This window comes from Somniosus microcephalus, unplaced genomic scaffold (assembly GCF_052327205.1).
Source record: "Somniosus microcephalus isolate GS21.2 unplaced genomic scaffold, FLI_Smic_1.0 scaffold325, whole genome shotgun sequence".
NCBI classification, from domain to species: Eukaryota; Metazoa; Chordata; class Chondrichthyes; order Squaliformes; family Somniosidae; genus Somniosus; species Somniosus microcephalus.
Window position 1 is genome coordinate 299,463 of NW_028225512.1, and position 27,272 is coordinate 326,734.

Below are 27,272 nucleotides of genomic sequence, written 5' to 3' on the forward strand. Positions count from 1 at the left end.
GGAATGCCCTGTAAGACCTGTTCCATGGTCCTCTGCCATATTGCCGGGGCGGACGCCACACCAAATACCAGGCGATTGTACTGGTACAATCCCTTGTGTGTGTTAATCGTTAGGAGCTTTTTCGAGTCCTGTTCCACCTCCATCTGTAAATAAGCTTGACAAAGGTCAATCTTCGTAAAGTGTCTACCCCCAGCTAACGATGCGAATATGTCCTCTATCTGCGGCAGCGGATACTGTACCGTGTGCAGGACTGGGTTAATAGTTATCTTAAAATCCCCGCAAATGCGAACCTTCTTTGGTTCCCCCGGTGTGTTATTGGCAGATTTCTTTATAACTGGGACGATGGGCGTGGTCCACTCACTCCACTCAATCTTTGTAAGGACACCTGCACTCTCTAAGGCATCCAGTTCTGCTTCCACAGCTGGCCGAATGGCGTAAGGCACCGGTCTGGCCTTACAAAACTTGGGGTTTGCGTCTTGAGCAATAGTTATTTTTGCTCTAATGTCCTTTAAGGTCCCCAGCCCTTGTTGGAACACCTCTGGCGTTTTTGCCAATATTTTCGACAGCCTGCTTGTAATGGTTGTATCATCCTTGGTGGTCTCTAGTTTTAACTCGTGTATCGACTTCCAGTCGAAATGGATTTTTCTTATCCATTCCCTACCCAAAAGTGGTGGTCCACCGTTTGGTAGGACGTATAAATAAAGTCCTGGCACTTTTCTGCCGTTGTATTTAACTGTTACTTGCATTTTTCCCTTCGGGTAAACTTTTTGTCCCATATATGTTTTTAATTTAATTTCCGTATCCTTTAAGGGAATGCGTTTGAACAGCCTGTTATAATCTTGTTCATTAATTACTGATAGGGCTGAACCCGTGTCCAGCTCCATATTAACTTCGACGCCTGCTACCTTCATTTTAACCCACATTGTGCTGTGGTCCTCCATTTTGTCTACACCATATAACTTGAGACATCCCAGACCTTTAGGCTCTGCTTTTGTGCCTTCCTGTGACTTGTCTGAGCTACTGTCAGACATCTTATGTATTTTTGTCCTTGCCTTGGTACTGCTAGGACTGCCCCCACTATTGGGTTTCATACCCGACCGACAAACTTTCGCTATATGCCCCTTTTTCCCACACTACTGGCATATTTTATCATGAAACCAACAATTACTTTGGTCGTGGGTGGTTTTGCCACAACGGTAGCATTTATCTTTGTGAAATGTCACCTCATGGGTGTCATAGCAGGTTGTGTTTTGTCGCATTTGAGCAGCACCCTGTGCTGCTTCTTCATGGGCTGATGCTATTTCAATCGCCTGATCTAGGCTGAGCTGTTTCTTGGCTAGCAATCGTTTTCGTGTACTCTCATTTAACATGCCACAGACAAATCTGTCTCTGATCGCGTCCGCCAAAAAGGCTCCAAACTGGCAATGTTTGGACAACCTTCTGAGCTCAGCCAAATAGGCTGCCTGCGACTCATCATTCCTTTGGTCGCGTCTGTAGAAGCGGTACCTTTCTGCTATAAATGGTGGCTTAGGGTTTAAATGTTCCCTTAACGTATCAACAATTTGGGCATACGTTTTGTCTGCTGGCTTTTCTGGAGTAAGAAGATTCCTCAGCAGACCGTATGTTTTTGCCCCCATCAAATTTAATAAGGTTGCTGCCTTTTCGTCATCTTTCACCTTGTTTACTATGCAATAAAGTTCATGCCTTTCGACATAGGCATCCCACTCTTCTGTGTCCTCAACAAATTCTGACAACCAACCTTCTTTAGACATTTTAAACTGCTGAAGAGCTTTTCCCGCCTTTGTCCACTAGATGGCGTTTTTTATTTTTTTTATTTTAAACTGCTGAAGAGAAAAAACTTTTCCCCTTTTGTCCACTAGATGGCGTTTTTCCCGCCGTTTCTCCTGCTGCTGCTAACGACCTCTCTCCAGCGTCGTTATTTTTGGCCCTTGCAGCTCCCGTTATTGCCACCGCCGCTATTAACAATGACCTTCCCCTCTCGTGGCTTGCTAGTCCTCGTGGCTCCGTTTGTTCCCCAGATCGCCTGCCCGTTCTGGCCCTTGCAGCTCCCGTTCCCCGGGAAGGATTTCAGTTTACCTGGCCCTGGGTGGACTTTTGCCCCGTGGCTGGAGCGCCCGTTCAGCCTCTTCTCTCAGCTGCTGCAGCTTCTGTTGGAACCCTCTCTCTCTCTGTTGCTGCTGCTCCTCCCGAACCCGGAGTGCTGGGCGGTTTCCTTTGGTCGACGCTGGACTCTGCAGGCTGGCTGGTAAGAAGCCTCTCTCCTTCTCTCTCCGTACTGCTGCCGTTCCTTTGTTGCACCGTGTACTGGTGAGTTCGAACCTTACTCGTCGCCAGTGTAAAGTATGTGGCCTAGAAATTCACTTGCATTTGCGCCCAATTAGGGGCGAAAGAGTGGGTTGCGCCGGAAGTTGCATCGCGCCCGAAATTAGGTGGGCCCTAACATCGGCGTTAGCCGGTAGCGCTGCGCCGGCACCGATGACGTCATCGGTGTGCGCAGTGCCCCGGTACTGCCCAAAACCACGCCGATCCCCATCTTCAGTAGCGGCCGCCTCATCCGTGGCGGCCGCTAACAACATCGGGAGAACGGGTCCTTACTGCAGCCTTAGCGGCGCAAGTTAAGGTGGAGGTGCGGGGCGGCCGCTTTTTCGGCGGCCGCCTGCCCGCACCTCCTTCCCCGGCCTCCTCCACCACCCCCCGCGGCATTGCTGGCTGGTTTCCGTGGAGCCCGGCACTTCTCCGTTGTGCTGGGCTCTTTTGCCGGCACTTGCAATAGGGGCTCCGGCCGTTGCAGGCACCTCCCCCTTAAGAGAAGGGGGAGGCCTGCAGTACAGCAGCCTGCCGCACCGCATCGGGTGGCGCAGCGGGACCGGCAGCGCTGAAATTCACTTTCAGCGCCCCAAGCAGGGCGGCCAAACCCTGGAACAGCGCCCGGTTCCGCTTTGGGGCGCTGAAAGTGAATATGGGGCGGGCACAACTGGCTCCGCGGCGGGCGCAAAATTTACGGCGCAAACGAGCTGGCGGGGCTATACCCAATTTCTAGGCCCATGTCTATACTTAATCCAATAATGAAGAGACAGCTTGGAAGATTCAACGTAGGTCTTTACTTAATACCAACAGGCGGGAACTGAGGGGAGATCAGTACCCACAGTACTATTTATACCCCTATGGCCAGGAGTGGTACTATGGTATCACTACGCCCTACAAAGTAGTGCCGCCCTGGCCATAGGTTTAAAGTAACATACATATTACATACACAACACTGCAGTATACAGGGGCTGCAGAATATAGTTCCTTCTGCAAAGTACATACACTACAGACTCCCCTCCAATCCTTCTACCAATTACTTTAAATCTATGCCCCCTGGTTATTGACCTCTCTGCTAAGGGAAATAGGTCCTTCCTATCCACTCTATCTAGGCTCCTCATAATTCAATTAAATCTCCCCGCAGCCTCCTCTGTTCCAAAGAAAACAACCCCAGCCTATCCAAACTTTCCTCATAGCTAAAATTCTTGAGACCTGGCAACATCCTCGAAAATCTCTTCTTTACCCTCTCTAATGCAATCACATCTTTCCTGTAATATGGTGACCAGAACTGTACGCTGGTCTCCCCATTGTTAATGAGTTCATACTGCTGGGCTCTCGATTTATAATGGACTCTCCAGGCTGGATTTTGTCAATGGGGAGCTTTTGGAGGCGGGACTCCTACTTGTCAGGTTTTAGTCCTGCCTCCAGCGACTTGTGGCCAACCCACATTATTTTCCCTTGATTGACCTTGTTAAGCCCGCCCAGCGGGCTTAGCAGTCCAATTAAGGAGGCCAGTTACAGAGAACGTCAACGTATGACATTTCATCTGTCAAGATGAATTGTCATCATTTGACAGCTCTGTGAAGCTGTCAAACAATGACATTCTCTGCTGTTGATGAGTTCTTGCATTCAAGACTCATCAAACCTCTTTTGTGAGCAGTAATTAGATGGCTGTTGCATCGGATTTCTGACCCGCTGTCAAAAATAACAACTTTCCCACCCAACCCGTCACTGATCGCGCCCACTACCAGTCAGAAAATTCAGCCCAATGTGTTTATAACTTGGACTAGGTGGGAACATTTAACCTATGCTTTCTATCTTTAATATTGTATTGGACAGTAAAGTTGTTCCAGGGCTCAGGAATGAGATAGAATGGTAATTAATTGGATATGTAAAATTGAATGAGAGGAAGTAATTGAGGATGTAAGATAGAAACAGGAAAATTACACCATCAAATGGGAATTTTTCGAAAATCATTTTCTTACGTGAATTGGAATAAATCATGCAGGGGGAGATGAGCAAAGATCTCCAGCCACCCTGCACCCCACCACACCACTGTTGGCCTCTCCTTTTATAATGGGTTCTAACTGCAGGCCTCTCCATTTATAATTACTGGGATGCGTATCAGGCAGGTTCTATAAAAGGGTAGGCAACTCACTCCACTAGACTACTGTCCAGGCTGCGAACTTGAACATTACTCCCATAGATAGATTTTAACTAATGGAAGCTCATGGCTTGGACAATGGCCTGAGGTGTAGCCTGATGGGTAGGACTTGTACTGGGAATTGCCATCTGTTAACTCTACACTTCTCCTTTTCTAATTTCTCACCTACCTGCCCTCATGCCCACGCCAAGCTCATCCCCGCCATGAGAGGCACCTCCTGCTTGGAGGTGGCAGTAGCGGACATATGGGAAGGAGGAGCTGTTGAAGTAAAGCCTTGGTGAGTGCGGCAGCGCATCCTGTAAAATGCACTTCCTGCAACTAGGGTGTGTCGCATTTTCAGAAATACCTGCAGAGCTGCCAGGAGAATTCCACAGGAAATTGAAACGCTGATCTCATTGTAGTAATGGGTCTTCTTGCCAGTGGGTAGGATTCCGTAAGTTTGCTTAAATATCAGGATGAGATAGGGCGCAGTATCCAGGTAGTCTCTAATCCAGTTTGTCCTACAATGGAAGAACAGTAATCGTGTATCTTGAATAGTCTCTTTTGCAAGTTTCATTTGGAGTTTTGACAGCACCATGAGGCTTTGAGCTCAGGTGTGTATTTACTGAGGGGAGGCTCCTCCAATCAGTAACAGTAAACAAAAGCAAACAGCAAACAGTGTCCTTGCACAAAGGTGGTACTGACAATTACAGGTGGATGCAGCTGCAATAACACTCAAGAAGCTCGACACCATCCAGGGCAAAGCAGTTTGCTTTACTGGTGCCCTTGCCACTGGACTTAGTATGCACCAACTGCACCACTGGTGCACTGTGGCTACAGGATGAACTGCAGCACCTCACCAAGATTATTACAGCGGTATCTCCTTCCCCTGTGACCGCGACCACCACATCCAAGCACCCCTCCAAGCAGGAGGTGGGTCTCGTGGACAAGATGAGCTCAGAGAGGGCATGAGGGCAAGTAGGAGAGAAGTTAGGGAAGGACCGGGGTTCAGCAAAATCACAGGAAACATAAGTGTTTTTTTTTATTCGTTCCTGGGATGTGGGCGTCGCTGGCAAGGCCAGCATTTATTGCTTAAACCTAATTTCCCTTGAGAAGGTGGTGAGCCGCCTTTTTGAACCGCTGCAGTCCATGTGGTGAAGGTACTCCGACAGGTGGAAGAGGTCACGGGTTTGGGAGGTGCTGCCGAAGAAGCCTTGGCGAGTTGCTGCAGTGCATCTTGTAGATGGTACACACTGCAGCCATGGTACGCCTGTGGTGCAGAGAGTGAATGTTTAAGGTGGTGGATGGGGTGCCAATCAAGTGGGTTGCTTTGTCCTGGATGATGTTAAGCTTCTTGAGTGTTGTTGGAGCTGCACTCATCCAGGCAAGTGGAGAGTATTCCATCACACTACTTACTTGTGCCTTGTAGATGGTGGAAAGGCTTTGGGGAGTCAGGAGGTGAGACACTCGCTGCAGAATACCCAGCATCTGGCTTGCTCTTGTAGCCACAGTATTTATGTGGCTGGTCCAGTTACGTGGCTGGTCAATGGTGACACCCAGGATGTTGATTGTGGGGGATTTGGCAATGGTAATGCCGTTGAATGTCAAGGGGCAGTGGTTAGAGTCTCTGTTGTTGGAGATAGTCATTGTATGGCACTCGTGTGGCGCGAATGTTACTTGCCACTTATCAGATCAAGCCTGAATATTGTCCAGGTCTTGCTGCATGCAGGCATGGACTGCTTCATTATCTGGAGAGTTGTAAATGGAAGTGAACACTGTGCAATCATCAGCGAACATCCCCACACCTAACATTATGATGGAGGGAAGGTCATTGATGAAGCAGCTGAAGATGGTTAGACCTAGGACACTGCCCTGAGGAAGTCCCGGAGCGATGTCCTGGGGCTGTGATGATTGACCTCCAACAACCACAACCATCTTCCTTTGTGCTAGGTATGACTCCAGCCAGTGGAGAGTTTTCCCCCCGATTCCCATTGACTTCAATTTTACTAGGGCTCCTTGATGTCACACTCGGTCAAATGCTGCCTTGATGTCAAGGGCAGTCACTCTCACCTCACCTCTGGAATTCAACTTTTTCTCCATGTTTGGACCAAGGCTGTAATGAGGTCTGGAGCCAAGTGATCTTGGTGGAACCCAAACTGAGCATTGGTGAGCAGGTTATTGGTGAGTAAGTGCCACTTGATAGCATTGTCGATGACACCTTCCATCACTTTGCTGATGATTGTCATAGAGTCATAGAGTCATACAGCACGGATAGAGGCCCTTCGGCCCATCGTGTCCGCGCCGGCCATCAAGCCCTGTCTAATCTAATCCCATATTCCAGCATTTGGTCCGTAGCCTTGTATGCTATGGCATTTCAAGTGCTCATCCAAATGCTTCTTGAATGTTGTGAGGGTTCCAGCCTCCACAACCCTTTCAGGCAGTGAGTTCCAGACTCCAACCACCCTCTGGGTGAAAAAGTTCTTTCTCAAATCCCCTCTAAACCTCCCACCCTTTACCTTGAATCTATGCCCCCTAGTTATTGACCCTTCTACTAAGGGAAAAAGCTCCTTAGTATCCATCCTATCTATGCCCCTCATAATTTTGTACACCTCAATCATGTCCCCCCTCAGCCTCCTCTGCTCCAAGGAAAACAAACCCAATCTGCCCAGTCTCTCTTCATAGCTGAAGCGCTCCAGCCCTGGTAACATCCTGGTGAATCTCCTCTGCACCCTCTCCAAAGCTATCACATCCTTCCTGTAGTGTGGCGACCAGAACTGCACACAGTATTCCAGCTGTGGCCTAACCAGTGTTTTATACAGCTCCATCATAACCTCTTTGCTCTTATATTCTATGCCTCGGCTAATGAAGGCAAGTATCCCATATGCCTTTTTTTACCACCTTATCCACCTGTTCCGCCGCCTTCAGGGATCTGTATACTTGCACACCCAGATCCCTCTGACCCTCCGTCTTGCCTAGGGTCTTACCATTCATTGTGTATTCCCTTGCCTTGTTTGTCCCCCCAAAGTGCATCACCTCGCACTTTTCCGGGTTAAATTCCATTTGCCACTGTTCCGCCCATCTGACCAACCCATCTATATCGTCCTGCAGACTGAGACTACCCTCCTCGCTATTTACCACCCTACCAATTTTTGTATCATCCGCGAACTTACTGATCATACCTTTTACATTCATATCCAAGTCATTAATGTAGACCACAAACAGCAAGGGACCCAGCACCGATCCCTGTGGTACCCCACTGGCCACAGGCTTCCAGTCACAAAAACAACCTTCGACCATCACCCTCTGCCTTCTGCCACTAAGCCAGTTTTGTATCCAATGTGCCAAGGTGAGTAGACTGATGGGGTAGTAATTGCCTGGATTGGATTTGAACTGCATTTTGTAGACAGGACATACCTGGGCAGTTTTAAACATTGTCAGATAGATGCCAGTGTAGTAGCTGTACTGAAACAGCTTGACTAGACACGCGGCTAGTTCTGGAGCGCAAATCTTCAGCACGACAGCCGGGTGGTTGTCAGGGCCCACAGCCTTTGCTGTAACCAGTGCGCTCAGCCATTTCTTGATATCAGGTGGAGTGAATCGAATTGGCTGAAGACTGGCTTCTGAGAGGTTGGGGACCTCAGGAGTAGGCTGATATGGATCATCCTCTCAGCACTTCCGGCTGAAGTTGGTTGCAAACACTTCAGTCTTGTCTTTTGCACTCACATGCTGGGCTCCACCATCATTGAGGGTGGAGATATTCATGGAGCCTTCTCCTCCCGTTAGTTGTTTAATTGTCCACCACCATTCACGACTGGATGTGGCAGGACTGCAGAGCTTTGATATGATCCATTGATTGTGGGATCGCTTAGCCCTGTCTATAGCATGCTGCTTTTGCTGTTTAGCATGCATGTAGTCCTGTGTTGCAAGTTCCCCAGGTTGGCACCTCATTTTTAGGTATGCCTGGTGCTGCTCCTGGTATGCTCTTATGCACTCCTCATTGAACCAGGGTTTGCCCCCTGGTTTGATGGTAATGGTAGAGTGAGGGATATGCCGGGCCATGAGGTTACAGATTGTGGTGGAATACAATTCTGCTGCTGCTGATGGCCTGCAGCACCTCATGGATGCCCAGTTTTGAGCTGCTTGAGCAGTTCTGAACCTATCCCATTTAGCACGGTGGTAGTGCCACACAACACAATGGAGAGTGTCCCCAGTGTGAAGATTGGTCTTCGTCTCCGCAAGGACTGTGCGGTGGTCACTGCTACCAATGGACAGATGCATCTACAACAGGTAGATTGGTGAGGATGAGGTCAAGTAGGTTTTTCCCTCGTGTTGGTTCTCTCACCACCTGCCGCAGGCTCAATCTGGCAGCTATGTCCTTCCGGACTCCTCCAACTTGGACAGTAATGTTGCTGCCGAGCCACTCTAGGTGATGGACATTGAAGTCCCCCACCCAGAGTACATTCTGTGCCCTTGCTGCCCCCAGTGCTTCTTCCAAGTGGTGTTCAACATAGAGGAGTACAGATTCATCAGCTGAGGGAGGGCAGTAGGTGGTAATCAGCAGGTGGTTTCCTTGCCATTGCTTGACCTGAAGCTATGTGACTTCATGGGGTCTGGAGTCAATGTTGAGGACTCCCAGGCCACTTCCTCCCGATTATATACCATTGTGCCACCACCCCTGTTGGGTCTGCCCTGCCGGTGAGACAGGACATACCCAGGATGGTTATGGAGGAGTTTGGGACATTGACTGAAAGGTATGATTCTGTGAGTATGACTATGTCAGGCTGTTGCTTGGCTCATCTGTGGGGCACACATTAAAATAGTGACTCCACTTCAAAAGTACTTCATTGGCTATTAAGCACTTTGAAACGTCCGGTGGTTGTGAAAGGCGCTATGTAAATTCAAGTCTTTCTTTTATAGAGCTAGATCAGGTAAAGATGGCAGATTTTCTTCACTAAAGGACATTAGTGAAGCAGATGGGTTTTAATGACAATCCAATAATGCTATGGTCACAATTACTGACACTAGCTTATTATTCCAGATTTATTTAATTAACTGAATTTAAATTCCCCATCTTTGAATTCATGGGATTTGAACTCACGTCATTGTATCATAAGTCCAGGTCTCTGGTTTACTAGTCCAGTAAAATAACCACAGTGCTACCATTCACTGTGCACAGAGAAAGTAGAGGAAACTTCTGTAAACACAGGACATGCACAGGGAGAGTACAGGAAACTTCAGTAACCACAGGGAATGTACAGGGAGAGTATAGGAAACATCAGGAAACACAGGGCATGTACAGGGAGAGTATAGGAAACTTCAATAAACACAGGGAATGTACAGGGAGAGTATTGGAAACATCAGGAAACACAGGGAATGTACAGGGAGAGTACAGGAAACATCAGTAAACAGAGGGAATGTACAGGGAGAGTACAGGAAACATCAGGAAACACAGGGCATGTACAGGGAGAGTATAGGAAACATCAGTAAACACAGGGAATGTACAGGGAGAGTACAGGAAACATCAGTAGCAACAGGGAATGTACAGGGAGAGTACAGGAAACTTCAGTAAACACAGGGAATGTACAGGGAGAGTATAGGAAACATCAGTAAACACAGTGGATGTACAGGGGGAGTACAGGAAACATCAGTAAACAGAGTGAATGTAGAGGGAGAGTACAGGAAACATCAGTAAACAGAGTGAATGTACAGGGAGAGTTCAAGAAACATCAGTAAACAGAGTGAATGTCGAGGGAGAGTACAGGAAACATCAGTAAACAGAGTGAATGTACAGGGAGAGTACAGGAAACATCAGGAAACACAGGGAATGTACAGGGAGAGTACAGGAAACATCAGGAAACATAGGGAATGTACAGGGAGAGTACAGGAAACATCAGTAAACATAGGGAATGTACGAGGAGAGTACAGGAATCACCAGGAAACACAGGGAATGTACAGGGAGAGTACAGGAAACATCAGGAAACACAGGGAATGCACAGGGAGAGTACAGGAAACATCAGGAAACACAGGGAATGTGCAGGGAGAGTACAGGAAACATCAGGAAACACAGGGAATGTACAGGGAGAGTACAGGAAACATCAGTAAACACAGGGAATGTACAGGGAGAGTACAGGAAACATCAGTAAACACAGGGAATGTACAGGGAGAGTACAGGACACATCAGTAAACATAGTGAATGTTCAGGGAGAGTACAGGAAACATCAGGAAACACAGGGAATGTACAGGGAGAGTACAGGAAACATCAGTAAACACAGTGAATGTACAGGGAGAGTACAGGAAACATCAGGAAAGACAGGGAATGTACAGGGAGAGTACAGGAAACATCAGTAAACACAGGGAATGTACAGGGAGAGTACAGGAAACATCAGTAAACTGAGTGAATGTACATGGAGAGTACAGGAAACATCAGTAAACACAGGGAATGTACAGGGAGAGTACAGGAAACATCAGTAAACACGGTGAATGTACAGGGAGAGTACAGGAAACATCAGTAAACACAGGGAATGTACAGGGAGAGTACAGGAAACATCAGTAAACACAGGGAATGTACAGGGAGAGTACAGGAAACATCAGTAAACACAGGGAATGTACAGGGAGAGTACAGGAAACATCAGTAAACACGGTGAATGTACAGGGAGAGTACAGGAAATATCAGTAAACACAGGGAATGTACAGGGAGAGTACAGGAAACATCAGTAAACACAGGGAATGTACAGGGAGAGTACAGGAAACATCAGTAAACAGAGTGAATGTACAGGGAGAGTACAGGAAACTTCAGTAAACACGGTGAATGTACAGGGAGAGTACAGGAAACATCAGTAAACAGAGTGAATGTACAGGGAGAGTACAGGAAACATCAGTAAACACAGGGAATGTACAGGGAGAATACAGGAAACATCAGTAAACACGGTGAATGTACAGGGAGAATACAGGAAACATCAGTAAACAGAGTGAATGTACAGGGAGAGTACAGGAAACATCAGTAAACACAGTGAATGTACAGGGAGAGTACAGGAAACATCAGGAAACACAGTGAATGTACAGGGAGAGTACAGGAAACATCAGGAAACACAGTGAATGTACAGGGAGAGTGCAGGAAACATTAGGAAACACAGGGAATGTACAGGGAGAGTATAGGCAATATCAGGAAACACAGGGAATGTACAGAGAGAGTATAGGAAATATCAGGAAACACAGGGACTGTACAGAGAGAGTATAGGAAATATCAGGAAACACAGGGAATGTACAGGGAGTGTACAGGAAACATCAGTAAACACAGGGAATGTACAGGGAGAGTACAGGAAACATCAATAAACACAATGGCCTGGAAATTCAGTATCGGCACGTTTGGGGCGCTACAGTCGAGCGTGCGCTAAATTTAGCGCCCGGTGCAACTTAGCGCCACCTTCACCGAAAGTGAGTTGCATCGCCCCAAGAGGTTGTTGCTGCGCTAAAGCATGCGATGCACGACTATCCTAAGGCGCTAAGCCGGCGAGCCGAGGCACTACCACTGAGGGCGGGTGCAGCGCAGGTGTGGCCAGTTAGCGATTGCAGGCAGACACTCTGGCGCCGGTCTCCTCTTAAAGGGGGAGGGTCGATTTGGCTTGCAGCCACGCGCTGCACATTGGAGCCCTGATTCTAGGCCTGGACAGACCTGCTGCGACATCGTTATGCCTACAACCATGGAGAAGGCCAGGGAGCGAGCGCAGCGCTTCAGTGAGGGGGCCCTGAAGGTTCTGGTTGGCGCAGTGGAGCGCAGGCGACCTATCCTCTTTCCTGAGAGTGGCAGAGGCCACTGCCCAGCGAATATAGAAAAGCTTGGAGGGAGGTGGCACACAGAGTGACCTCCAGCAGCATGGTCCCTAGGTCCCCAATGCAATGCAGGAAGAAGTTCAACGACCTCACTCGGGTTGTCAGGGTGAGTACCCTTTCCAGTATCCTCTTCATCCCTGCATGTGCACCTCACTTTATGGCCAAAGGGTCCTGAAAGCCCAAATGCCCAGCCGATCATCCAACACCTATGGGACTCTCATGAAAATCACATGCACATTCACCACTTTACACACTGTCAGGGCTATTCAATCATGGGAGGCGGTGCAGCCAAGATCAGGGCTTCACACTGTCAGGGCTATTCCACCATGGGAGGCAGTGCAGGCAAGATCAGGGCTTCACACTGTACTCAGAGCCCGTCTGTTCTCTTGCAGTGCAAGCTGGCCCACAATAGAAGGCAGCAGCAACGGACCGGGGGAGGCCGTCCTGAACTTAAAGACCTCAGTGACCTGGAGCAGCGAGTGGAACAGATTATGGCAGGCCGGCTGATTGGCCCCGTTGCCGCTGGAGATGCCGACCCTGTTCTGGACAGCAATGGTAAGGTCATCACCTTTTTGACCTCTCTCTTTCCACTTGTGCCTCACACCAGCATCCTTTGCCACTATTGAACCAATGCAGTATATTGCAGCACTCATGCCTCCCTCGCTGCCGCCCTGTCCTCACACTAAAGCAACTCTTGTACCTCCCTGCTTTCAGATGCTGATTTGCCAGGTGAGGAGGCGGGCCCTCAAGCTGGCACTGTGATTGAATCGGAAGGCGAGGAGGAGGAAGAGGAAGCCGGAACATCAGTGCCACCCTCAGCCGAGGCAGCCCATGGCCATGATGGGGACACGTCTTCCCTGGAGGGGAGCAGGGGGGAAGAGTCTGAGGAGGGTGAAGCTCCGGGGCCCAGCGGGCTGCAGCAATGTGTGGGGGGTAGGGAAGCTCAGCGGCCTTCTCCCCGGAGGGAGAGTGTGGCCTCCAGTCCTGCTACAGTGAGCGCAGAGGAGGTGCGGCTCCTTGGTGAAATGGGCGCCCAGGCTGAGCGCATGCAGACTGAGCTCATGGCTGCAGTGGCAAGGATGCCTGACTCCATAGAGTCACTGGCAAGGAGTGTACAGGAATTCGGGGCAGCACAGGCAAGGAGTCTGCAGGACTTCGGGGCAGCACAGGCAAGGAGTCTGCAGAACTTCGGTGCAGCACAGGCAAGGAGTCAGCAGGACTTCGGGGCAGCACAGGCAAGGAGTCTGCAGGACTTCGGGGCAGCACAGGCAAGGAGTCTGCAGGACTTCGGGGCAGCACAGGCAAGGAGTCTGCAGGACTTCGGGGCAGCACAGGCAAGGAGTCAGCAGGACTTCGGTGCAGCACATGTGGCTTCCAGCCAAATGCTTAATCATGCCATGCAGTCACTGGCTGGTCTGATGCAGACACAGATCAGGGCCACACGAGCACTAACTGCTGCCACTCTCGCTGGATCGACCAGGATTCGCCAGGGCCCTCGCCGCGCCACAGCAGGCCAGCAGTCTGTGCTTCAGCAGATTGCTGCGCATGCTTCAGTGCTGCCCTGTGCGAGTGCCAGTGTCTCGTCCGACCAGGGAGTGCCTGTGCTTTGTCAGGTTGGCAGCATTCCTGCTGCCAACACTGTCACTCCTCAACTGCAGCTGCCACCACCCGTAGGACAGACTGCTGCCGCCCAAGCAGAGTTGGAGCAGTCAGCAGCCGGGCCCTCCAGGCCCAGAGCTGGTCCAGGCCGTCCCCCAAGGGCATCTGCCAACTCATTATCTGACCCCAAGCAGCCTTCCCCCAGCCTTGCTGCAGCCACTGGGTTCCCATTGCGGAGGAGCTGCAGGGCGGGAAGGGGCCAATCTCGCAAGCGAGGCAGATCACCCTCGCAGGCCAAAAAGTAGGAGGTCTGGCAAAATGTTTTGTTTGATTTTTGTGAAGGCCGAGGATCATGGTAATTTTTGTTTAACTCTTTTGTTCATTGTCTCCAGGTTGTGAGAACCAGTTATGTGTCTGACTTTTTGGGGGGGTTTCTCTGTATTTGTTTGTCATGCGGGAAGGGCACAGAGTTTGTTAAATAAATAATTGTCTTTATTCAGATTGTGCATGTTTGCACTTTGAACTATTTGTTGCCTTGACCGGCTCAGGGTATGCGGAGCGGGTCCATTCATGTTCTTTCAATGAGAGGGGGCCTAGAACCGACTTGCAATAAGCTGCTGACGGACGGCCCTTGCACTTTGTGCCTCCCTCCCGCCTTGGTGTTCCTCCTCCTCCTCCTCCTCTGGTGGTCCTCCAATGTCTGCTGGCAGTGGCTGAGTGCTGAGGATAGCCAGGTTGTGCAGCATGCAGCACACTACAACGAAATGGGAGACTCGCTCAGGCGAGTACTGTAGGGCTCCCGCGGAATGGTCCAGACAGCAGAACCGTTGCTTTAGCACGCCGATTGTGTGCTCAATGATGTTCCTGGTCGCTTGATGGCTGTCATTGTATTGTTCTTCAGCAGGGGTGCTGGGCGCACGGAGCGGGGTCATCAGCCAGGTGCACAAAGGATAGCCTTTGTCCTCGAGAAGCCAGCCTCCTGGGTGAGTCAGGGCTTCAAAAATGTCTGCCACAGAAGTCTGGCGCAGGATGAAGGCATCATGGCTGCTGCCTGGAAAGCGGGTATTGACAGCTAGTATCAGCTGCCTCTGGTCACACACCAACTGCACGTTCAACGAATGGAACCCCTTCCGGTTGCGGTAATCCTTGGCATTCTCTAGAAGCGCCCGCAAAGCCACATGCATGCAGTCAATGGCGCCCTGCACCATGGGGAAGCCCGCTATTCTTGCAAATCCCATTGCACGCTCTTGCTGCTTGTCCAGGGTCATGGGGAAGGAAATGTACTGACTTCTCCTTTTGAAGAGGGCATTCGTGACCTGGCGGATGCAGCAATGCACCGCGAAGTGGGAGACATTGGCAATGTCCCGAGTAGTGGATTGGAAGGAGCCAGTGGCATAGAAGTTGAGAGCCACTGCCACCTTCACTGCCACCAACAGAGATGTCCTTCTCCTCAGCTGAGGCTGCATATCTCTCTGAAGCAGGTGGCAGATCTCAGTGACCACCTCCCTTCTGAATCGAAGCCTCCAAATGCACTGCTCCTCAGACATGTTGAGGTAGGAGGAGTGCTGGCGGTATACCCTGGGAGGGTAAGGCCTCCTGTGCCGACGCCTGTTGGCCCTCCTCCATCTGGCCATGATTGGCACTCTCTCTCGGCGTCTCTGAGACCTCTCAATGCAATGGAGAAACCCAACGCTTCCACTCATTGCAGCCCCCATTATATGTGGCCACTCAAGGCTGTGGCACTGAAAAATAAATCCACTGCAAAGCTCTGGGCTGAAGCCAGAAGTACCTGTGCGAGCGCTGAGTCAATGCAGAAAGCTCTCTCCCTTAGTCTCTCTGCAAATCTCTCTCTCTCTCACACACAGGAGTGGTCCAAAATGGCTACCGCAAAGAATGCAGGAACAGCCCCATTTAAATAGCGCCCCCCCAGCCCCACAGCGACTGGCAACCGTTCCACTCAACCAGTCGCCGGGAGCGCCAGGCGGAAAGAAGGGGGGCGCCACTGAAGTTCCGGTTTGGGGCACACCAAGGGCGTTGCACCATGAAATGACGTCAGGATCTGCACGCGTAGCCGAGCGGGCGTTGCGGTTTTGCGCCACCGCTAAATCTTCACTCAAGTTCACGAGAGGCGCAGATCGCGCCACGCCCAGGCGCTAGCCGCTTCGCGCCCCACTTATCGCCCTCTTAAGGCACTAGCGGCTGGCGCTACCAACTGAATTTCTAGGCCAGTGAATGTACAGGGAGAGTACAGGAAACATCACTAAACACGGTGAATGTACAGGGAGAGTACAGGAAACATCAGGAAACACAGTGAATGTACAGGGAGAGTACAGGAAACATCAGTAAACACGGTGAATGTACAGGGAGAGTACAGGAAACTTCAGTAAACACAGGGAATGTACAGGGAGAGTACAGGACACTTCAGTAAACACAGGGAATGTACAGGGAGCGTACAGGAAACATCAGTAAACACGGTGAATGTACAGGGAGAGTACAGGAAACATCAGTAAACACGGTGAATGTACAGGGAGAGTACAGGAAACATCAGTAAACACGGTGAATGTACAGGGAGAGTACAGGAAACTTTAGTAAACACGGAATGTACAGGGAGAGTACAGGAAACTTCAGTAAACACAAGGAATGTGCAGGGAGAGTACAGGACACTTCAGTAAACACAGTGAATGTACAGGGAGAGTACAGGAAACATCAGGAAACACGATGAATGTACAGGGAGAGTAGAGGAAACATCAGGAAACACAGGGAATGTACAGCGAAAGTACAGGAAACATCAGTAAACACAGTGAATGTACAGGGAGAGTACAGGAAACATCAATAAACATGGTGAATGTACAGGGAGAGTACAGGAAACATCAGGAAACACAGGGAATGTACAGGGAGAGTACAGGAAACATCAGTAAACACAGGGAATGTACAGGGAGAGTACAGGAAACATCAGTAAACACAGGGAATGTACAGGGAGAGTACAGGAAAAAGAAAAGAAAGACTTGCAAATATAAAGCACCTTTCATGGCCTCAGGAATTCCCAAAGCACTGCATAGCCGTGAAGAACTTTTTGAAGCGTAGTCACTCTAGTAACGTAGGAAACATGGCAGCCAATTTGCATGCCCTAAGCTCACATAAACAGCAATGTGGCAATGATCAGATAATCTGTTTTAGTGAAGTTGAATGAGGGATAAATATTGACCAGGACACCGGGAGAACTCCCCCGCTGTTCTTTGAAATAGTGCCTTGGGATCTTTATCGTCCACCTGGGAGAGCTGATGAGCCTCGGTTTAACTTCTCATCTGAAAGACAGCACCTCCGACGGTGCAGCACTCCCTCAGCACTAGACTGTAGTGTCAGCCTAGATTTTCGTGCTCAAGTCTCTGGAAACATCAGTGAACACAGGGATGTACAGGGAAAGCACATGAAACGTTAGATGGAAATTTAAACATTGAATATTGAAAAGTCACCATAAAAGTGAATATAAAATCCAAAGAATGTCTTTAAAAATATTTTCCCCGCTCTCTTTTATCGCTGGACTCCAAGCTGTGGGCTTTACAAAGCTGATTACTGTGGATGGAAGTGAAACTGGGGGACTCCAGTGTAAACACCCCTCAGTGAATCAGGCTGTGAAAGCCCGTCATTAGTGTATAGCACACGCGTTGAATAACATTCATGCCCAGTGAGCTGAACAGGCTATGATCCTTATGGTTGGGCGTCTCTTCAGTAGGGGGTGGGGTAGGAGGCAGGCGGGACCCATTGCTACGCAACTGCCCAGCCCCCACTCATCCAAACCCTACCGACAGTAACGATACGACCCGGCAGAAAATCACCCTTTCCCTAACATGTTGCCTTTACTTTGTTAAATACCATTGGATTACTTCTCTGGTATTAGCAATATATTTTTTTCCCAATTGCAGGACAAATGGGAAGCCTGTATTTCCGAGGATTAACCTTTGAATTTTTTGAACTATTTTGGGTCAAACTCCCTGTGCTTTCTGCTTTGTTTAACCAGCTACCCCCACGCTACCCTGATTTTAGAATCATACAGCACAGAAGGAGGTCATTCGTGCCATTGTGCCTGTGCCGGCTGTAATGATATCATCAAATAGTGATGGTATTTGCCTGTTTGATTATGATGCCTTACCAGCATATTTGCCTGCTTGATTATTTATGCCTGACCAGCAGAGGGCATGTGAGAGAGGCAGTTTAGTTTAGTTTTAGTTTCGGTTTAGATGGATCTTTAACATGGTATCTCCTGTAATGCTGTTAACTGAGTTGAACATACTTTAGATAAAAAGTCATTCTCTTTCATGAATGTGTCGTCATTGAACCCACATACAAAACGATACATGGTGTCAGAAGTGATTGAAAGAGATGAAGAGGAAAAAACTGAAGTTAAATCAGCTCTCCACATATTAGCAAGCCAAAAGAGAACATCATTACTTACCATTGGAGAATAGCTAACGAAGTGAAAAAATGGAAGGTTTACACCCACCGGCGAAGGTTCAGTTGACAGGTAATGTAGCTGAAAATTGGAGGAGGTTCAAACAACGTTTGGAGTTGTATTTAGCAGCAATCGGAGCTGACGAGAAAAGTGATAAAATGAAAGCGTCACTGTTCTTACATGTCGTGGGGGATGAAGCGCTGGAGGTGTATAATAACTTCACATTCGCTGCTGATGGAGACAAAATGAAGCTGGATAAAATAATGGAACAGTTTGAGGCCTACTGCATACCTAAATGTAACGTGACATTTGAGAGGCACAGATTTTACACATGTGTACAGAAAACGGGAGAGACTATTGATCAGCATGTGACTGAACTGAGAAACAGAAGCAAAACATGTGAATTTGGGGGACTGACAGACTCGCTGATAAAAGACAGACTGGTGTGTGGTATTCCAGATAATGGTCTAAGGGAAAGACTGCTAAGAGAGCAAGATCTAGACCTGGGAAAAGCCATAGCACTGTGTAGAGCTACAGAGACTGTGAAGTCACAGGCAAAGGAGCTGTTCAGTGACAGTAGCTGCAACGTGGATGCAGTGAGTAAGAACGGACACAAACCGTTTAACAAAAAGAGCGCCAATGTGAAAAAAGAGGCGTGGCCAGCGAACAAAAATGAAAGGGGCAATCAAAAGTCACGTAGTCGATGCGGTACACAGCATCCACCAAAAAAGTGTCCAGCATATGGTAAAACGTGCAATAGTTGCAACAAAAACAACCATTATGCCCATTGCTGTAAGAACCAAGCGCAACAAAGCAAGGTCCATACAGTAGATGAAAGCGAGATAGAGGAGTTCTATGCAGATGTTGTGTCTGAAAACAAAAAAGAAAAAAGAGCCTGGATGTTGACACTAAAAGTGAATGACATACACATTCCATTTAAATTGGATACTGGAGCACAAGTTAATGTGATATCAGAGACTGATTTTAAGAAAATTAGACCCAGACCAAAGGTACATGGAATAGAAGTGAAAGTGACAGGATACTCAGGCACTGATATACCAGTGAAAGGAAGATGCATTGTCAAAGTGACATACAAGGACAGAGAGCACACGCTAGCATTAATCGTGGTGCCAAAGGATGTGCAAGCCATACTAGGTTTAATAGCCTGTGAGAGACTGAACCTGGTAAAGAGGGTCCCCGTTGTGGAAAGCGAAGGAGAGACAGTCTATGATGAACTCATGAAAGAGTACAACGACCTATTTAAGGGTCTAGGCTGCCTTCCAGGAGAACACACGATCAGAGTAGATAAAAGTATGCCAACGGTCATACATCCATGCAGAAAAGTTCCGTTTGCTCTTCAAAAGCAACTGAAGGCAGAGTTGGACAGGATGGAAAGCCTGAACGTGATTCAGAAGATAGATGAGCCAACTGAGTGGGTGAGTTCCCTCGTCGTTGTGGACAAAAGGAATGGAAAGCTCAGAATTTGCCTGGATCCAAGAGATCTAAACAGAGCAATAAAGAGAGAGCACTTCAAGCTTCCTACACGTGAGGAAATCATGTCACAGTTTGCAAATGCAAAGTATTTCAGCAAGTTAGATGCATCATCAGGATTTTGGCAGATGAAACTGGACGAGGCAAGTTCAAGACTGTGCACGTTCAACAGTCCATTTGGCAGATACAGATTCCTAAGGTTACCATTTGGCATTGCCTCAGCTCCTGAAGTGTATCACAAAACTATTCATATGATCTATGAGCACCTGGAGGGAGTTGATACATCAATGGATGACATCATAGTATGGGGAACCACGAGAACTGAGCATGACGAGAGACTGAAAAAAGTGCTGGAAGCAACAAGGAAAACAAACCTGAAGCTGAATAGAGAGAAATGCCAGCTCGGGGTGACAGAACTGACATTCGTGGAAGATATCCTTAGCGGTGAGGGCATCAGACCAGATCCCAGAAAGGTGTCCGCCATTGAGAATATGCCAAAGCCACAATGCAAAAAGGACGTGCAGAGGTTTAATGGAATGATCAACTACATGGGGAAATTCATATCCAACATCTCAGAAAAGATGGCGCCACTGAGACGACTAACTGAAAAGAACATAGAATGGGAATGGAATCATGAGCATGAAAAGTCACGGAGCGATCTAAAGAAACTGCTCACAGAGGAACCAGTTCTGAGGTTTTATGACCCAGTGAGACCCATCAAGATATCATCAGATGCATCACAGAGTGGGCTCGGTGCCGTTCTTCTGCAAAAATATGACTACTGGCAACCTATTGCATATGCATCGCGCTCAATGACAGACGCGGAGACGCGATATGCTCAAATAGAAAAGGAGCTGCTCAGCATCATATACGCCTGTGAAAGATTTCACCAGTTTGTGTCAGGACAAGCAATCAGTGTAGAGACTGACCATAAGCCCTTGATTGCATTGTTCCAAAAGCCACTACATGGGTGTCTGCTTAGAATACAAAGAATGATGATCAGGCTGCAACGCTATACACTGAATGTTGCGTACACACCGGGTAAGCTGATGTATACAGCAGACACGTTGTCCAGAGCTGTTGACCCAAGTGAGCCCGCAAACACCAAAATGGATGAAAAAGTGAACACTTACGTGGACATGATCACAAGTGCACTACCCATAGCAGATGCAAAAATGGAGCTCATAAAGACTGAGACAAACAAAGATGAAACAATGAGACGACTGAGGAAAAGCATCTTGGATGGATGGCCCAACATGAAGCAAGACTGCTCACCTGACATGGCAGAGTGCTGGAACTGCAGGGCGGAACTATCAGTGGTCGAAGACACCATCTACAAAGGAAGTAAAATAGTTATCCCAAAGAGTCTGAGAAAAGAGATGCTAAAAAGGATCCATGGAGGACATCTGGGAATCGAAAAGTGTAAGAGAAGAGCACGAGAGGTGATGTACTGGCCACGAATCAACCAAGATGTGACAAATGAGGTGTCAAACTGCACAATATGCCTGAAATATCGAGCAAGCAATCCGGTAGAACCACTAAAGCCACACCCAGCGCCAGACAGACCTTACCAGAAGGTAGGCGCTGACCTATTCGTGTGTCAAGGGAAGGACTATCTTGTAGTCACAGACTATTACTCCCTGTATCCAGAGGTTTGTACACTGTACACCACCACTGCAGATGCTGTGATAACATGTATGAAAGCCATATTCTCCAGACATGGCGTGGCAAGCGAGGTCTTCACAGACAACGGACCCCAGTTTTACAATGCAAGTTTCCGACACTTTGCCAAAGAGTGGGACTTTGTCCACACAACGTCAAGCCCTCACTTTCCACAGTCCAATGGACTAGTGGAAAAATCGGTCCAGACAGTGAAAAGACTGATGTACAAGGCAAAAGACAGTGGAACTGACTTCTACCAGAGCATGCTTGTATACCACACAACGCCGCTCGAGTGTGGTATGTCACCAGCCCAACTCCTTATGGGACGTCTGCTAAGGTCAAACCTACCCATCCCGGAGAACCTCCTGAAAACAAAAGAGGGGGAGAAAGTGAGGAAGTTCAAAGAACAACAGAAAGAAAAGCAAAAGTACTACTATGACAGAGGAACACAAAACCTACCTGAACTCCACACTGGTGACCAAGTAAGGTTCAAAGACAAAACAAACATATGGACTCAGAAGGGAACTGTCCTGAGTGAAGTTCAACCAAGATCATACACCATTCAGACAGATGAGGGTGCTGTTCTGAGAAGAAATCGTCAGGATCTTCTCATGGGACCAGCCACAGCAGGTCAAAAGGCTGATACTGTTGAACAACCTGATCACACAGCAGGTCAAAAGACTGATACTGTTGAACAACCTGATCACACAGCTGAGAATCCATCATCTGAGGCAACAACTCAGATTCAAGGACAATCAATCAGAAAATCCTCAAGACACGTGAAGCCTCCTGAGAGACTCATTGAGCAAGTTTAAGGACTATTGTTATAGAAGGAAGTAATGTTATCTTATTCTTTCTTCAAGTTCTAGTGTATTTACATATTTCATGTGAACACACAAAACAAGGTTAAAAAACCTTGATAATGATAATGATAATGTAAGTTCATTAAGTGTTACAGTTAAAATGCAGAGTAATACAAAGAAAACATGTAGTTAGATAAAAGTAAAATACTTTTGTTTTAAGAAAGGGAGATGTAATGATATCAGCAAATAGTGATGGTATTTGCCTGTTTGATTATGATGCCTTACCAGCATATTTGCCTGCTTGATTATTTATGCCTGACCAGCAGAGGGCATGTGAGAGAGGCAGTTTAGTTTAGTTTTAGTTTCATTTTAGATGGATCTCTAACATGGTGTCTCCTGTAATGCTGTTAACTGAGTTGAACATACTTTAGATAAAAAGACAAGCTCTTTCATGAATGTGTCGTCATTGAACCCACATACAAATCAATACACCGGCCACTCTCCTGCTCTTTCCCCATAGCCCTTCAAATTTTTCCTTTTCAAGTATATATCCAATTCCATTTTGAAAGTTACTACTGAATCCACTTGCACCACCCTTTCAGGCAGTGCATTCCAGATCGTAACAACTCGCTGAGTAAGAAATTTCTCCTCATCTCTCCCCGGTTCTTTCACCAATTTTCTTGGGGATTTTCGAACGACCAATTCACAACTAATTTCCATGGGGGAACAATTCGGTGGTGCGCAAAGTTTAGCGCCTGGCGCTAATTATCGCCTCCGACAGCAAACTTGGCTTTTATCGCCCCTGGAGGTGATTGGAGCGCTAAATCAGGTGCTACACAACTCTCTTAAGGCGCTAAGGCCGAGGAGCGAGGCGCTACCTAAGAGGGCAGGCGCAGCGCTGGTGCTGTCAGTTAGCGGTTGAACACAGACACACTGGCGCCGGTCAGTTCTTAAAGGGAGGGTCGATCTTGCTCTGCAGCCACACCCTGCTCACTGGAGCCTTGAATCTCGGCCTGGGCAGACCTGTGGCTAAATCTAGCAGCCAGACACTATGGAAAGGGCCAGGGAGCGAGCACAGCGCTTCTGCGAGCGGGCTTTGGAGGCTCTGGTTCGTGGGGTGGAGCGCAGAAGATCCATTCTTTACCCAGAGAGTGGCAGGAGGCCTTTGCCATGCAAGTACAGAAGAGTGTGGAGGGAGGTGGCTCAAAGCGTTTCCTCAAGCAGCATGGTGCCTAGGACCCATGTGCAATGTAGGAAAAAGTTCAACCACCTCACTCAGGTCGTCAGGGTGAGTATCTTTTTTTCAAAACTTCTTCAACTTCACTTTATGGCCAGAGGGTCTTGAAAGCCCCAATGCCCAACACTCATCCAACACCTATGGCCCTTTCATCAAACACACATGCACATTCCACACTTTGCATACAGTAAGGGCTATTCAACTATGGGAGGCACATCAAGCAAGACCATGGCTGCATACAGTAAGGGCTATTCAATTATGGGAGGCACATCAGGCAAGACTATGGCTGCATACAGTAAGGGCTATTCAACTATGGGAGGCATATCAGGCAAGACCATGGCTGCATACAGTAAGGGCTATTCAACTATGGGAGGCACATCAGGTTAGACCATGGCTGCATACAGTAAGGGCTATTCAACTATGGGAGGCACATCAGGCAAGACCATGGCTGCATACAGTAAGGGCTATTCAACTATGGGAGGCACATCAGGCAAGACCATAGCTGCATACAGTAAGGGCTATTCAACTACGGGAGGCACATCAGGCAAGACCATGGCTGTATATTTACTCAGACGTCGTCCTTTTTCTTGCAGGCCAAACTGTCTCATAATAGGAGACAGCAGCAATGGACCGGTGAAGGGCTACCTCAGCTTCAACCCCTCAGCGATCTTGAGGAGCGCATCCACAGGATTGTGGCAAGCCGGATGATTGGTCCCGTCGCCACTGGAGACGCCGACCCCGTTCTGGACAGCAATGGTAAGGTCATCACCTTTTTGTCCTCTCTCCTTCCACTTGTTACTCACAACAGCAGCCTTTGACACTTTCAATCCAAATCACTAAACCGCTGCACTCATGCCTCCCTTGCTGCCACCCTGTCCTCACACTAAAGCCACTCTTGTACCTCCCTGCTTTCAGGTGGTGATTCACCAGGTGAGGAGACGGGCCATCAAGCTGCCAGTGAGAGTGAAGCTGAAGGCGAGGAGGAAGAGGAAGCCGGACCATCAGTGCCACCCTCTACTGAGGCAGCCCATGCCCATACTGGGGACACGCCTTCCCTGGAGGGGAGCAGGGGGGAATGGCCTGATGAGGGTGAAGCTCCAGGACCCAGCGGGCTGCACCAACGCGATGGGGGTAGGGAAGCCCGGGGGCCTTCTCCCCGGAGGGAGAGTATGGCCTCGAGTCCTGCTGCACTGGACGCAGATGAGGAGTGGGTCCTCGCTGAAATGAGCACCCAGGTGGAGCACAGGCACACTGAGCTCATGGCTGCAGTAGCAAGGTTGCCCGAATCCATTGAATCACTGGCAAGGAGTGTGGAGCACTTCGCTGTAGCACAGGCAGCTGCCACGCAAATGCTAAGTGCTGTAATGCAGTCAGTGGCTGGTCTCATGCAGACACAGATTGAGGCCACGTGAGCACTGACTGCTGCCACCCTCGCTGGATCAGGTAGATTTCCCCGGGGCTCTCACCGTGCCGCAGCAGGCCAGCAATCTGTGCTCCATCAGATTGCTCCGGATGCTGAAGTGCTGCCCCGTTGGAATGCCAGTGTGTTGGTCGAGCAGGGAGTTGCTGTCCTCTCTCAAGATGACAGCATTCCTGCTGCCACCACTGGCACTTCTCCACTGCAGTTGCCACCACCTGTAGGACAGACTGCTGCCGCCCATGCAGTGTTGGTGCAGTCAACAGCCGGGCCCTCCAGGCCCAGAGCTGGTCCAGGCCGTCCCTCAAGGGCATCTGCAGTCTCAGTTTCTGACACTCAGCAGCCTTCCCCCAGCCTTGCTGCAGCCACTGGGGTCCCATTACGGAGGAGCTGCAGGGTGGGAAGGGGGGAATTTCGCAAGGGAAGCAGATCACCTTTGAAGGGCAAAAAGTAGGAGGTGTGGCAAAATGTTTTTCATTGTTTTATTGAAGGCCGAGGTTCATGGTCAAATTTTTGTTACTGTTTTGGACATTGTCTCCAGGTTGTGAGAGCCAGTTATGTGAATGACTGCTTTTTTTTGTGTTTCTTTCTATTACTTTGGCATGCGGAAATGAGACACACAGAGTTTGTGAAATAAAGAAGTGTCTGTATTCAAAATGTACATGTTTGGTCTTTGCACTCATTGTTGCCTTGACCGGCTTAGGGGTTGCAGGATGCTTTCATTCAGGTTGTTTGAATGGCAGAAGCCATTCCCTCAGAGGGGACCTAGAAGCAACTTGCTATGAGACTTTGACGGATGGCCCTTCCACTTTGTGCCTCCCTCCCACCTTGGTGCTGCTGATGATCATCCTCCTCATCCTCCTCCTCCTCCTCCTCTGCTGGTGCTCCAATGCCTGGTGGCATTGGCTGGGTCCTGAGGATTGCAAGGTTATGCAGCATGCAGCACACAACAACGAAGTGGGAGACTAGCTCAGGCGAGTACTGCAGGGCTCCTCCAGAATGGTCCAGACAGCGGAACCGTTGCTTGAGCACACTAATTGTGTGCTCAACGATGTTCCTGGTAGCTTAATGGCCCTCGTTGTATCGTAGCTCAGCAGGGGTGCTGGGCGAACAGAGCGGTGTCATCAGCCAGGTGCACAGAGGATATCCCTTGTCCCCGAGAAGACAACCTCCTGGGTGATGCGGTGCCTGGAAAAGGTCTGCCACAGAAGTCTGGCGCAGGATGAAGGCATCGTGGCTGCTGCCTGGAAAGTGGGCATTGACAGCGAGTATCAGCTGTCTGTGGTCACAGACCAACTGGACGTTTAAGGAATGGAAGCCCTTTCAGTTGCGGAAATCCTCGGCATTCTCTTGCGGCGCCCGCAAAGCCACATGCGTGCAGTCAATGGCGCCCTGCACCATGAGGAAGCCCGCTATCATTGCAAAGCTCGTTGCGCATTCTTGCTGCTTGTCCGGGGTCATGGGGAAAGAGATGTACTCTTGTTTCCTTTTAAAGAGGGCATTTGTTACCTGACGGATGCAGCAATGCACCGCGAACTGGGAGTAATTGGCGATGTCCCCAGTAGCTGATTGAAATGAGCCGGTGGCATAAAAGTTGAGAGCCACTGTTATCTTCACTGCCACTGACAGAGACGTCCTGCTCCTCAGTTGAGGCTGCAGATCTGGCTGAAGCAGGTGGCAGAGTTCAGTGACTATTATGTTCATTAATAAATAGACATTCTTATTATGAACACAGCTAGCTTTTGCTGGACACTTTATTGAGCACATGTGGACTAGGTACAGTATCTGTAGAGGCATCCATCTTGACTGCTGCCTTGTGGGTAGCCTAGTGCCTCATGGGTAATGTAGTCTTAATATACATACAGCTGGGTAGTGTAGTCTTATACATACAGCTATATACAGCTCTACACAGCTCTACGGCTCCACCTCGTGTCCACTATAGAATGACATGTTATTGATCATTAGAGTGACCACCTCCTTGCTGAATCGCAGCCTTCGCAAACAGTGCTCCTCAGACATATTAATGTAGGAGAACTGTTGGCGAAAAACCCTGGGCGGATAAGGTCTCCTGTACCGAGGCCTGTTGGCCCTCCTCCGTCTGGCCATGCTTGCCACTCTCTCTCTGCATCTCTGTGCCCTCCGAATGTGATGGAGAAGGATGACATTCCCATCCATTGCAGTCCCCATAGTATCTGGGCAATCAAAGTTATGAAAGTCAAAAAGCAAAGTACCTGCAAAGTTATCGTCAGAAGCCAAAACTACCTCAGACAGCGTTGACTCAATGCAGAAGTCTCTCTCTCTTTCTTTGTCGCTCT

The 27,272-nt window shown here is 48.8% G+C and overlaps 1 protein-coding gene across 1 annotated transcript in view; it reads right to left on the bottom strand.

The window, feature by feature from the left end:
- The window catches only part of iyd (iodotyrosine deiodinase), a gene marked incomplete at its 5' end in the record, with an annotated part of 74,508 nt that overhangs the window by 25,027 nt on the left and 22,209 nt on the right, over window positions 1–27,272 (bottom strand). Inside the window, one exon of the mRNA XM_085980639.1 lies at window positions 4,836–4,989. Coding sequence (XP_085836765.1) covers window positions 4,836–4,989 — 154 coding nt within the window. The remainder of the gene's footprint in view (window positions 1–4,835; window positions 4,990–27,272) is intronic.